At 49.1% G+C, this 13,703-nt stretch overlaps 1 protein-coding gene and 1 non-coding gene across 8 annotated transcripts in view; both read right to left on the bottom strand.

Annotated features, from left to right (window-relative positions):
- Positions 1 to 13,703, bottom strand: part of CHD4 (chromodomain helicase DNA binding protein 4) — a 40,180-nt gene that overhangs the window by 8,328 nt on the left and 18,149 nt on the right. For 4 of the 7 annotated variants that reach the window (XM_060236904.1, XM_060236911.1, XM_060236905.1 and 1 more), the window contains 17 exons: positions 13,102 to 13,233; positions 12,857 to 12,974; positions 12,009 to 12,133; positions 11,559 to 11,823; positions 11,303 to 11,475; positions 11,027 to 11,213; positions 10,700 to 10,786; positions 10,177 to 10,265; positions 9,950 to 10,083; positions 8,336 to 8,480; positions 7,886 to 8,051; positions 7,159 to 7,292; positions 5,243 to 5,369; positions 4,248 to 4,325; positions 4,004 to 4,141; positions 3,805 to 3,913; positions 1,891 to 2,023 (listed from right to left, as the gene is read on the bottom strand). In XM_060236904.1, coding sequence (XP_060092887.1) covers positions 1,891 to 2,023; positions 3,805 to 3,913; positions 4,004 to 4,141; positions 4,248 to 4,325; positions 5,243 to 5,369; positions 7,159 to 7,292; positions 7,886 to 8,051; positions 8,336 to 8,480; positions 9,950 to 10,083; positions 10,177 to 10,265; positions 10,700 to 10,786; positions 11,027 to 11,213; positions 11,303 to 11,475; positions 11,559 to 11,823; positions 12,009 to 12,133; positions 12,857 to 12,974; positions 13,102 to 13,233 — 2,340 coding nt within the window. The remainder of the gene's footprint in view (positions 1 to 1,890; positions 2,024 to 3,804; positions 3,914 to 4,003; positions 4,142 to 4,247; positions 4,326 to 5,242; positions 5,370 to 7,158; positions 7,293 to 7,885; positions 8,052 to 8,335; positions 8,481 to 9,949; positions 10,084 to 10,176; positions 10,266 to 10,699; positions 10,787 to 11,026; positions 11,214 to 11,302; positions 11,476 to 11,558; positions 11,824 to 12,008; positions 12,134 to 12,856; positions 12,975 to 13,101; positions 13,234 to 13,703) is intronic. The other 3 variants (XM_060236908.1, XM_060236910.1, XM_060236907.1) reach the window with 2 other exon arrangements.
- Positions 7,702 to 7,838, bottom strand: LOC132570669 (small Cajal body-specific RNA 11). Its single transcript, XR_009555368.1, has one exon. It is a non-coding gene; the product is annotated as a small Cajal body-specific RNA 11 (non-coding RNA).

Below are 13,703 nucleotides of genomic sequence, written 5' to 3'. Positions count from 1 at the left end.
CTTACTATTCATCTCTGGCACAAAAATATTTGGAAAATATATATAACGGCGAAACTTACCAATAAAATTAATTCTATAAATAACACAGACGCTCTAACAGATTTTGAGGCAGTATGGTCCCCAATATTGGAATATTTAAATCCTCAATAGGGAGTTCCTGATATAATAAATATATTACATTTATGGTAACAATTTAGTACAACTTTTATAAAATAATAGCATCATTGAATATTTGCTGATCTTGTGCTTGCCAAACACTATATATAATCTTTTTTTTTTTTTAAAGCAATGTATTCTAGTATTTAGTTAATATGATGTATAGCGGAGGTGGCCAAACTGTGGCTCAGGAGCTGCACTGTGTGACTCTTGAAGCCTCCACCACCCTGTTGGCTGGCTTGGAGAAGGCAACTGTCTCTTTAAATCACTTCTCGAAGCCAAGCCAGACGGCAGCTTAGAGAATGCATTTAAAGTTAAAGTTGCTTTCTTTCCACCTCTCCTCCCTCTCCGATCTATCCATCTTCCTTCCTTGTCTTGCAGCTCTCAAATATCTGACGTTCATGTCTTGTGGCTCTCAAACATCTGACATGTATTTTATGTGGCTCTTATGTTAAGCTAGTTTGGCCACCCCTGATGTATAGCATAGAAATTTAATTAAAATATATATTTTTAAAAGAACCTGCGTGTTGTCCAGGTAGCCACTAGACAGTTGCCCGGTGGAATTCTCCGTCTAGTGACATCCACGCCCTGTGGGGCCTAGTTCAATTTTGCAGGGTGTGCAAAACAGAGATGCTGCACCAGGTCTACAGCAAAGGTTCTTCTCTTGGCCTCAAAATGCCTTCATCATGTCCGGCACATTACCTGCCCTTGGCAGGGAGCATAATTTTAGGTAGGTCATCGGTAACAAGACTGCGTGCATTGCACTGTACTGTTCTACTGCCTTTATTATTTATATTGTATTTTTAACCCTTGTAGTCTAATGACGTTCTACCCTGCCCTGAGCAACTATTTTTAATAACAATAATAATGTCAAATCCACATCTTCCAATCTCTAAACGAAATGTGACTCGGTAGCCAAACTGGCACATGGAAGCCCCTAGTACCAATACCACACAGAAGATAGGCTTGTGACAGTAAAATCAGAAAGGTACAACAGATTCCACCATTACCTATGCTGTTTGACCCACAACAGCTCAAAACACACACATGGAACCTTGCCCAAAGGCGTGTGGATTTCATAAGCTGTTCTGCTTTCTGAAAACCACCCCAACACTATCTTGGATCACTAGGACATCAGCTCCAGGGTTTGCCTCCATGTCCCACCAACTGGCGATGGAAGGGCTACATTTGGTGCCAGTTTGGTGTATTGGTTAAGTGTGCGGACTCTTATCTGGGAGAACTGGGTTTGATTCCCCGCTCCTCCACTTGCAGCTGCTGGAATGGCCTTGGGGCAGCCAGAGCTCTCGCAGCTTCTGGAAGAGCTCTCTCAGCCCCACATACCTCACAGGGTGTCTGTTATGGGGAAGGAAGGTAAAGGAGATTGTAAGCCGCTCTGAGATTCAGAGTATAGGGTGGAGGGTAAATCCAATATCTTCTTCTACCTAGCATCGTTTTGAAAAACAAAACTATTCATTGGTTCAATGCACCAAGCATACTTGGAAAGCTGCAGAGCTGACTTCTTAAATTTACAGACTGCTGTACATAATAAGTGAGCCTCTCCATAATAACAGCTTTGTAACCTTCCTTCCAATCCGCAATGCATTCTATAGGACGAGCTCTTCTTCGTGCGCTCATAGAGAGAAAATGAGCCACTCGGTCCTGTAAAAAGATCCGGGCTACACAAAAGCTCCCTGTCCCCAAGAAGAGCTGGCAGAGTGACGAGGAGTTTCTCACCTTAAATCTCCTAGCCAAGAATTTGTTCTTGATCTCCAGGAAGTTGCCCCTGTTCATTTCACCCTTGAAAGGTTCATTGAGGATGGCGTAACGAGGGTCGTTCTGGATGTCTTGCCAGCGAGCGTAACCATGGCTGAAGTTGGCTGAGCTCAGGAGAAAATAATTGGGGGAGAAACCACAGATCCAGCCCCCCCCCCCCCCCAGTGGTGGTATTGCTCTCTATACTTGAGGGGCTTTTTTTGTAGCAGGACCTCCTTTGCATATTAGGCCCCACACCCCTGATGTAGTCAATCCTCCAAGAGCTTACAGAGCTCTTCTTACAGGGCCTAATGTAAGCTCCGGGAGGACTGGCTACATCAGGGGTGTGTGGCCTAATATGCAAAGGAGCTCCTGCTACAAAAAAAAGGCCCCGGGGACAGGACTAGACCTCATTCAAGAGGCATGGCACTGGAATCGTCTTGTAAGGGGAAGGTTTGCCAGTCTAGCATCTCCCAGCTGACACCAACACATTTTCTCTTCTTCAGAAGATGCAAGTCATGCATCAGGGCCCAGAACTGGTTCAGAGACAGAGAAGCCAGGCCAAATGCTACTGTCAGCCTTGGCTGCTTCCATCCCTCTCAGTGCCAAATCACTGCCGCAAAATCTGCTAGAGCAGAGCCTCCCTCTGCACCAGACAGAACGTGCCTCTGTCTGCAGGGGGCTCCTGTGACGGGTATTGCCAGAATCAGAGCAGAGCTCTAAAGAAGAAAAGGCACTCTAGCGTCACTCGCTGTGAGGAAAGCAAAATTGTAACTACAGCAGCAGCAAGAGGAGAAGCGGTAGTTCGGGGATGTGAAAAATCACCCAGGAATACACAGGCATAGGGCATGGCTCACGTACCTGAAAGCACTGCTGTAGGATGGACCGCAGAACAGTTAGGTTTGAGTCCAGTCGCAGCCTGGAGACCAACAAGGGTTTTGAGGTATAAGCTTCCAAGAGTCAACACTCCTTTCATCAGATATCCTATAAAAATCTTGTTAGCCTCTAAGATGCTGCTGGATTCGAATCTAGCTGTTCTACAGCAGACCAACACGGTTACCCGGTGAAAGCACCCTGGAATGTATTCATAGTAGAATGCTGAGTTAGGATATGGGGAGAAGTGGGCTCGGACCCCAGCCAGCAAGTACGCTGTGACTTTGGGAACAGCAGACCATAGCTCTCATTAAATTGCTCTAAGGGTTTAGTTACTGTCTTCATTTCTCCCCAATGGGGACAACAAAGCAGCTTACACTCTTCTCCAATTCTCCCTCTAAGCTGCGGAGTCTTGTGAGCAAAAACTGTGTTTTGTGAGTACTGGCACTCAAGTTGTCAGCTGCTGCATAAATTAGTTTGCTCTGGGGCCATTTTTCCTGAGTGAAGACAAAAATGTGAGAGCTGGAGGCTAAAAAACTGTGAGTTAGCTCACAATAACTCAACTTAGAGGGAACGCTGCTCTTCTCCTGTTTTACCTTCACCACAGCTCATGAGGTAGGTTAAGCTGACATGAGCTACCCTCATGCCTTGTAACTCTAAACCTCTTGGTGCAAAAGTTGTGGGGATAGTACTGACAATAAGCCAATAACAGAGGATGGATTGAATTGCATGCAGGGATTTTTTTGTATCAGGAACTCCTTTGCATAGTAGGCTACATCCCCTTGATGTAGCCAGTCCTCCTGGAGTTTACAGCAGGCCATGTACTAAGAGCCCTGTGAGCTCTTGGAGGACAGGCTACACCAAGGTGTGTGGCCTAATATGCAACGGAGTTCCTGCTACAAAAGAAAGCCTTGACTGCATGTATAAAGCACGTATACACACAGAGAGGAAGAGCAGCAGAGACCAAACCAGGCCCCTGCCCCACCCCCATGCACGCATGGGCCAATCCTGAAGGAAGGATACTTGATGATTCCTGCCAGGAGCCAGTAGTCATGGCGCCTGTGCCAGATCTCATAGGTCTTCTTGGTAACGGTGGCGGCTCGCTCTTCGTTTTGCCACAAGGAGTGCAACTCTGCAACCGAAGGGAAAGGAACATCAGGAAATATTCGCCCACGCCCGTCAACCTCGGCAGGCAGCGGTGACATTCCTAGCTGGCCAGTACCTGTGAAACCTCCGTCTGCGATGTTGAACATGAACCGCTGCTTCAGGGCTTTCTTGTGCCGGTCCTCGGGTGGCTCTTTCAGCGTCTCCCCGTTCTGCAGCATCACCACATCCTTCTTTTCGTCCTCTTTCTTCTCTTCTGCAAAAGAGGGAGGAAAAAACTCAGCTTGCTTACGCGCACCACCCAAACGAAAACTCACAGGAGCCGCCTCGACACCCTCGCCACGCTTTTAGAGCATGCTTACCTTTCTCATCTAGGTTAATGGTTGGGGGCTCGCTGGGAGGCTCTGCTGGGGTCTTCTCCTCCACCTTCTCTACATCAGCTGTAGAAGGGGACAATTCAAAAAGCAAAATAATCCAGTGTGATGAGAAGAAAGTTCAGTCCTCAACCCAACTTCATCTTAAGACAGGGGTTGTCAAACTCATTTGTCATGAGGGCCAGATCTGACATACATAAGAAGATGAAGAAGAAGATATTGGATTTATATCCCACCCTCCACTCCAAAGAGTCTCAGAGCGGCTCACAATCTCCTTTACCTTCCTCCCCCACAACAGACACCCTGTGAGGTAGATGAAGATATTGGATTTATATCCCGCCCTCCACTCCGAAGAGTCTCAGAGCAGCTCACAATCTCCTTTACCTTCCTCCCCCACAACAGACACCCTGTGAGGTGGGTGGGGCTGGCGAGGGCTCTCACAGCAGCTGCCCTTTCAAGGACAACCTCTGCCAGAGCTATGGCTGACCCAAGGCCATGCTAGCAGGTGCAAGTGGAGGAGTGGGGAATCAAACCCGGTTCTCCCAGATAAGAGTCCGCACACTTAACCACTACACCAAACTGGCTCTCCCCACTACACCAAATTGGCTCTCATTGTTGGGCCGGGTCGTGGGTGTCATAAAATGCAATGCCAGATAGTGGAGGCATAAGCTTTACAAAGGACCCAGACAAATACAATTAAAGATTTTTTTAAAAAAAAATTTAAAAAATAAAACATGTTTTAAAAAAGATTAGCACTCTTGCAATATTTTATTTAACAGCCTCTGATAACTGAAGGAAACGAGAGAAAGGGAGAAGGAAGCAGACTTCCTCACGGGCCTGATAGGAGCCCTCCGGAGGCCTGATTTGGCCCCCAGGCCACATGTTTGACACCCCCCTCTTAAAATCGTTATGAACTCTGTGCAAAGGAAATCAAGAGGGCTCAGAAGCTTTCAAGCGTCATCAAGGGATGGCTGCGATCGTACCTTTGTTATCTGTTTCCATCTGCTCCTCCTTCACTATCGGCTCATCTGGCTTCTTATCTTCCGTTTCCACAGCATTCATAGGGGATTTCACCTCCTGTGCGTGGGTCTCTGTAGGAGGGAGGTCCTGCTGCAGATGGAGGTCAAGGAAACAACCGTCAGAGAGGGCGAGAACACACTGCAGCTCGTAAGAAATCTAGAGACCCCCACCCTCCTATCTCCCATCTGCAGGCAAGCTGCTCACGGTTGGCTGCTGTTAGAGAGGGGGCAGCACTAGGTAGACCTCAGAAACACTGCAGCCTGGTAAAGGTAACAGCCCACAAAGAAACACAAGAAGAAGATCGCAGATTTATACCCCACCCTTCTCTCAGAATCAAACTCAGAGCAGCTTACAATCTCCATTCTCTCCTTCCCCCACAACAGACACCCTGTGAGGTGGGTGGGGCTAAGAGAGCTCTCCCAGAAGCTGCCCTTTCAAGGACAGCTCTGCGAGAGCTATGGCTGACCCAAGGCCATTCCAGCAGGTGCAAGTGGAGGACTGGGGAATCAAACCCGGTTCTCCCAGATAAGAGTCTGTCCACTTAACCACTACACCAAACTGACTCTCTCACCCACAATGTGCATCTATCCTGATACACGGAAATTTTACACTAATGGTGTCTACAGTTTTGCACTGCAATTAACTGAGTGTCCCCAAAAGACCTCTACTTATTGCTTCCCAGTGAAGGAAGATCAATCTGGCACCCTTCCAAAAAAAACAACAACAAAACTTTACAAGCTCTCTTTTCCCAAACTGTTGCTGCACGTTTTATTGTTCCCCTAGCACAAATTCCCACCAAAATTTTACTTTTAGTTTTTCTTAACAAAAGGCGGCCATTTTGGACTGCAAGATCAGCTGCGATTTTTAACCACAAGATCACGGTAAGAAAAATATTGCTTTAATGCTTGGATATATGCTAGGAGATGCCCAAATGTTAAAAACTGCTCTACAGGGTTCTGCAGCTTCCTCAATAGTCAAATATGCTACTCCAGTACTGAACAACAAACTACAAGACACACTTCCCTTCCAGCAGCAGACAATATGTCAAGGCATTTAAAGCCTTACACAGCCTGGGACTGACATATCTATGGGACCACCTCTCCCCATACGTGCCCTAAAGATGGTCATGATCCAGCTCACAATATCTGTTGACTGTCCCTGGCACTAAGGACGTCTGACTTTCCTCAACCAGGGACAGGGCCTTTTCAGCCTTGGCCCCGGCCTGACGGAATAAACTCCCTACAGAGATCTGGGCCCTTGCTACTATCTTTTCATAGGGCCTGTGAAATGGAGCTATTCCACCGGGCCTTTTGGTTGAGGCAGCAGGCGTCGTATTCCATCAGCTGGTCTTCTTTGTTGCGATACCATCTTACTGTCTCCAACTGCTGTATTTTAGACCTTCAGTATGCCATAATATGTGCCCAACTGAGCCGCCATCTATAGCTTGCTTATAACTTGTTTAGAGTTTATTGTGCTGTTTTATATTGTTCTAATTTTAATTGTAAGTTTTAGTTGCTGTTTTAATATGTTGCTATCCACTCAGCCTGTTTCTGGGAAAGGGCAGAATATAAATTAAATAAATAGATAGATAAGGCAACAACAACCCTTGAAACCCAAAAAACCTAAGAACATAAAAGAAACCATGTTGGACCAAGGCCAAAGGCCTACCCAGTACTGTGTCACACAGTGGACAAAAACCACGTGACATCAGGAGGGCCAGACTTCAGAAGCCCTCCCACCATTGCCCCTATGCACCAAGAATACAGAGCATTACTCCCCAGGCTTCCAAGCATGAGACAAAAGGCTGAAAGACCAAGGGAAGAAACTGGACTGCTTTCAGGCTGGTGATCTCTAGTCAGCCCCTCTGGCAGACGCTCACCTCCATGGGGACTTCGTTTTCAGCTGCAGCCGCCGCCGTTGCAGTGGCAGGAGGACTGGTCTCTTTCTCTGGCTCCACAGGCTCCCCCTGCTCCTTGGCATTCGGCCCCTCTTCCACCTTTACTACAGCCTCTTCTGCACCCCACCCACAAGACAGGCGTAAGGAAGAAAAGAAGCATTCAGCAAAATTTCTTTCCGGAAACGGATTTTTCTTCGTATTTTACCTCTAAGCCTCCCTCTGCCCACAAGAAAGACGCCACCACTCTGCAGACAAACACCCCGCCCCCCCCCCCCCAAATAAATAGGCACTCTCTGACCTGGACAGTTCAGGCTAGCCTGATCTTGTCAGATTTCAGAGGCTAAGCTGGGTGGGCCCTGGTTAGTATTTGTGGAAGACCTCTGGAGATTTCCAGGGTTGCTGTGCAGAGGTGGGCAACGGCAAGCCATCTCTGCTCACCTCTTGCCTTGAAAACCTGCAGGGCTGCTGTTAAGTTGGCTGAACCTTGATGGCACTTGTCCATCACAACACACAAGCATCCCACGCAATGTCCTCTTGCGCCTTTGAAGGCATCCCAACGCTCCACAGAAGCCCTCCTAAATTAAGAGAAGTTTTCTCTGCGTCCGCCCCCGAGCTCCCTACCACGGTTTTGGCAAAGGGAGCAACCGCTGAAGGCTGGACGGGACCATTTAGAAACACACACATACACACACACACTTCAAGCTCTCACCAAGCAGAGGCACAGGGGCCGGGGTATTAGGTTGCGTGTCTCCTGGCGTGGAGGGCGTCGGGGTTTTGGGGGAAGGCGAACTAGGCTGCAAAAGCTTCTTGTTCTCTTCGATCTCTGCCAGTTCCGGCATACTCCAGCGACCGTTCACGTGTTCGAACTCTTGCACCTAAGGGGGGGAAAGACACCAGGAAACTTCAAAAACAGAGCCTATCGAAGAACAACAGGCTGCACCCTGCAGCTCTCTGCTACAAACAATGATGCTTCCCCCCAAGGCAACGAGCCTTCTAACACAAAACTGATATGCAGGATCCGTTGCAATCTGTGTCATGTTGCTGATCCTTAAAGCTGGAAAGCTGGGAGACAAAGACATCCCCCATTGCTTAAGTAGTGGTCAAGATCTACATCGGGGTTCAACAGTCTCCGGGAGGCATGGGAAGCCTTCGGACCCACCTTCTTGCGGATGAGAGACATGACCCCTATTCGCGTGAGGACGTGCTGCCGGGAAAGGCCCTCGCGAGGGACCCCATCTGCAAAGGTCTCTGCGCCATCAGCTCCTGGCTCGCATAAGTGGCGCATGAAGAGCGAGACGTAGGCCCTGTGGAAGAGGAAAGGAGGTGAGGCATAGAAACAGGATGGCCTCAGCTTCGGCCGCTCTGCCTTGCTCCAGGGGCTGCCACTGGGAGGTATCCCCAGCTGAGAGCAAAAGGAATGCCTCATTTTTGTCCCTGCCATTGCCTTCATGAACAGGAAAGTGGAAAAGGGGATTTGGGGTTTTTTTAGGGTGTTTGGGCAAGGTGAGCCCAAAGCAGAGTTGCAGAAGTCTGTCACAGAGCAGCACGGTGTAGTGGCCAGAAGTGTCAGACTAGAATCTGGGAGACCCAGGTTCCGAATTCCCATTCCGCCATGGAAACCTGGTGGCCGATCTTGGGCCAGCCACACGCACTCAGCGTGTGTTAGGCGTGTTGAACTCATTTGTTATGTGGGCCGGATCCGATATAAATGAGGCCTTGTTAGGTTGGGCTGGGCCATGTGTGTATCTATTTAAGATTAGGGAGCAGAGATATAAACTTTATAAAGGACACAGACAAACACAATTAAAAATTATTTGCTAAATTGATAACCTAAAGGGAAACTTACAATATAATTCTATATGACGATTATGATGAGAGGCTAAATGTGTAACAGTATGATGAATTTTTTTTATTTGAATTCTACAGCGACATGTAGAATGTATTTTATTTTTCTATACAGATGTATTATTACTTTTCTATTTCCATTTTCCCTTTCCCCTTTTTTTCTTGAAAATATAGATTTCATATCTCATTTTAAAAAAAACTTAAAACATGCTTAAAACTTTAGTGCTTGTTGATCTTAAAGGTGCTTTCTTTGCATTCTCCCATGGGATCAGGGGAACTGGGCAAAGGAAGCTCTGGCTCCTTCTTTCCTTCCTCAGGAGCAGAAGGAGCCTCAGCCAATAGGGGAGAGAGAGACTTGGCTCGGTAGCTCTGCTTTGCGATTGAGAGAGCCTGAAAAAAGAAGCTCTGCCTTCCCCCCCTTCCTCCCCAAGGGAGGAGCCTCAGCCAATGGAGAGAAATACAGGTTTTGCTCTGTAGCTCCTGTGTGACCGAGCAAGCCTTGCAAAGCAAGCTGTGATGCAGAAAGAAGCAAGAGAGAGGGAGAAGGAAGCCTATGACAGCCAGTTTCTCATGGCCCTGATAGCAGCCCTCCGGGGCCCTGATTCATCCCCTAGACCACAAGTTTGACACCCCTGGCCTAACATAACGCACAGGGTTGTTGTGAGGATTAAAACAGAGGAGAAGAAAATGCTGTAAACAGCTTTTGGGTCCCCATCAAAGAGGAAGGCGCGATATAAATAAATTTAATTAATTAATCAGAGGACAGGTTGTGTGCCAGGAGGCTAGAAACCTCTGGGAAAGAAATGAGCATATCCTCTAAGGAGAAGGCATCGTCTCTTACATGGATACCTTCCCCGCCAATGAAGACTCTCTCCACCATCAGCCATTGAAGGAACCCCTTCCCTTTGGCCTTGCCCGGAAGACTCACTTGAACTCCTTTTCTGACTTCCCGCGGAGGTCCCGCACCAGCCACTGGGTGGTAAAGGCATCCTGAGGGGGCATACCATAGCGCATGATGGCATTAAGGAAGGCCTTCCGCTGGCGAGCGTTGAAGCCGAGGACCTGAGAAAAGGAAGGGGAGGGAAGCCCTTAGAAGGACGCAACGGCAGCCCAAAGCACATAGGTGCCGATGCTCCGACACGGGACGTCACTCACCTCAATGTTGCCGCCCACACGGGCAAGCAGCGGGGGGAGTGGCTTGTCTTTGTCGTTCCGGAGGCCTTTGCGGCTGGGCCGGCGAGCAGCTGGAGAGGCAAAAAAAAAAAAAAAAGGCGGGTGAGAGCAATAGAGATTAACACGGGAGAGCCTGTCAGACGTTATGACCTGGATGCCCCAGGCTAGCCCAATCTTGTCGGATCTCGGAAGCTAAGCAGGGTCTGCCCAGGTTAGCATTTGGGTGGGAGACCGCCAAGGAATTCCAGGGTTAAAATGTAGAGGCAGGCAATGGCAAACTTCCTCTGTCAGTCTCTTGCCTGGAAAACCCTAGGGGGCTGCCAAAAGTCCACTGGAAGGCACTTTACACGCACGCATCAGTTAGATAGACCACTATCAAGTCCTAGAAGGGAAAGCGCTAAAAAAAGAACCTTATCTACTCTTGGCTGGCTCCTTCTCATTTTCCTTTCCCAGTGCTGAAGAGCCACACGCATACCTGAGTTTCCACAATCCATTGCAAACCTACCTTCCGATCTCTCGTCGAAGTCTTCATCGCCTTCCTCGGAAGCCACAGAGTAATCTGACTGGTTATCCGACTGGTCGTCCTGCCAGTCTGGAAAAAGACAGAGACAGCAGTGTGTTATTACTTTATTTACATCCCGGGATCTGAGGGGGGCGTACGCAGGACTCCCCAGACCTGCCGAGCTTCACCGAGCTTTCTGGATCCTCGTGTGCCTCCAAGACCGTAAGCAGAGGCAAAGGCCCCAGTAAGCTTATCCGAATCCACACACACCCCACTCTCCTTCCGGGGTCCGCGTCTTCATCCATTCCTTCTGCACGCACACGTACACACCCCTACCTCTGTCCTCCTGGGAACCGTCGTTGTAGTTGACCTGCTTGCGGATGCGCTTGCCCTTCCCCAGGTTCCTGGCCAGGTCTTCCTGCTGCTGCTCGTAATGATGACGCAGCAGCTTCTCCCAGTAGTCCGGATCCACAGACTCTTCTTGCTTGATGATCTCCCGCTCAACCTCCTCTTCCTCCTGCCGGAGGAATGGAACGGCCTCAGTCTCCATCCTTGAGATTCATGGACGGGCGGGGGGGGGGGGGGGGGGGCGGAATTCATACTTACGCCCATCTCCTCTTCGCGCACCACGTACTGAGCCACCTTGAAGGAGCTCAGGTACTCGTTCATGCCCTGCAGCTCGGCATCCTCCGTCTCATCTTGGTTCCGGTCCAGCAGGCGTTCGATGGCCTTGTCGTCGTAATGGATGACGCTGATGTCCTCGCCTTCCTTGTTATCACCTGGAGGGACAAAGACTTGCTGTATCTGAGAAGCAACAGGCCAGGAGCACGTGAGCCACGGAAGAGTCAGCTGCGTTACTCACTTTGTGCTGCATTACGCAGATTCTTACCACCGTCTGTGGCCTCGTCTTTGAAGAGCTCTTCCGTGCCGAACTTGAGGATGTCGTCCAGTTCTTGTTTGGACATCGACCCTGTCTTGGAACCCAAGCCCGGCCTCACGACCAGATGCGTCAGCATCATTTTCTTCTTGGCCACCTGCGTGATGCGCTCTTCCACAGAGGCTCGTGTTACAAAGCGGTAGATCATCACCTTCCTGTTTTGCCCAATTCGATGGGCACGGCTGAAAGCCTGACGGAGGGAAGAAAAGCCGTTGAGAAAAAAATTAAATAAAAACCCAGCAGTGATTCATCAGTTCTCTTCTCCCCCACAGGAGTTCTTCCTGCGGCCCACGAGTTTTCACTCGCTTCATCCCCCCCCCCCCATGCTCCTCCGACTTTCCTTTCTGTCTGAGAATCCTGCCCGTTCAGACTCACCTGGATGTCATTGTGTGGATTCCAGTCAGAGTCGTAGATGATCACAGTGTCTGCAGTGGCAAGGTTGATGCCGAGACCCCCCGCTCTTGTGGAAAGCAGGAAACAGAACTGTGGAGCTCCAGGCGCTGAGAAGAAAGGGGGGAAAATTACTCACCCATTAGAGAATAAAAAGAAGAAGAGGAGTAGGCTTTTGTATCCCACCTTTTTCTATCCTAAGGCATCTCAAAGTGGCTTACAATTGCCCTTCCCTTTCTCTCCTCACAATGTGTCTTATGACGTGAAGTGGGGGGCAGAGAGAACTGTGACTGGCCCAAGGTCATCCAGCAGGCTTCATGTGGAATGAGGAATCAAACCCAGCGGTCCTGATTAAATAAAGTCCACTGCTCTTAAGCACTATACCAGGGGTGGCCAAACTGTGGCTCAGGAGCCACATGTGGCTCTAACATATTGTGTGACTCTCCAAGCCCCCACCGCCCCTGTCGGCTGGCTTGGGGAAGGCATTTCTCTCTTTAAATCACTTTGGAGAATGCATGCAAAGTTGCTTTCTTTCCACTTCTCCTCCCTCTTCCCCATCTCCTTTCTCCCTCTCTTTTCTTTGCGGCTCTCAAACATTTGATGTTCATGACTTGCGGCTCTCAAACATCAGACATTTATTCTATGTGGCTCTTATGTTAAGCAAGTTTGGCCACCCCTGCACTATACCATACTGGCACCATTACTGTTTTGGAATACCTAGCCCTTCCTTTTTTTCCTGGAAAACGTATTGAACAGGGCTGCTACAGTAGGGGATCGACCCCACCAAAGCTGAGAAGGAGCCGGGGGGAGCAAAGGCGTCCCCCTACCCGTACCGTTAAAACGATCAATGGCTTCCTGGCGCATATTTCCAGTGATCCCGCCATCAATTCTTTCGTATTTGTAGCCTTCGTGCTCCAGGAAGTCCTCCAGCAGGTCCAACATCTTTGTCATCTGAGGCCAAAGGCATGAATTTTGGTTAAGGAGAAGAACTAAACATGCACACACTGATGATCCAGCAGCATCTGGGCTGCCTCTCTGATACACCCAGCCGCAGAAAGGAGCCGCTGCTCTTGGGTACCTGGGAAAAGATCAGCACTCTGTGGCCTCCCTCCTTGAGGTTCTTCAACATCTTCTGCAGCAGGAGCAGCTTTCCAGAGGCCCTGATTAGTGCACTCCCATCGTACATCCCGTTGGGCATCTTTGGTGCTTCCTGGGTGTAAAAGAAATAAACAGGAGGGGCTGCAGAAGATATTCTTTAAATTGCTGACCTTAATCACACACAAAGCTGCCTTATCTGGTTCATCTACATTAGTATTGCCTACTCAAACTGGCAGGGGGTCTCAAGCAGAGGTCTTTCACATTAAGATGATGATATTGGGATTTATGTCCCGCCCTCCACTCCGAAGAGTCTCAGAGTAGCTCACAATCCCCTTTATCTTCTCCCCCCACAACAGACACCCTGTGAGGTGGGTGGGGCTTAGAGGGCTCTTACAGTACCTGCCCTTTCAAGAGCTATGGCTGACCCAAGGCCATTCCAGCAGCTGCAAGTAGAGGAGTGGGGAATCAGATAAGAGTCCGCACACTTCACCACGACACCAAACCAGCTCTCAGATGGCAGGACTGAACCTGGGACGATGCTGTGCCACTGTGCCACAGCCCCATCATAATGCCAGATAACCT

The sequence above is a fragment of the Heteronotia binoei genome, chromosome 4 (assembly GCF_032191835.1).
Source record: "Heteronotia binoei isolate CCM8104 ecotype False Entrance Well chromosome 4, APGP_CSIRO_Hbin_v1, whole genome shotgun sequence".
In the NCBI taxonomy this organism is placed as follows: Eukaryota; Metazoa; Chordata; class Lepidosauria; order Squamata; family Gekkonidae; genus Heteronotia; species Heteronotia binoei.
Note: the sequence above shows the minus strand (reverse complement) of the source record. Positions and strands in the feature narration are given on the sequence as shown.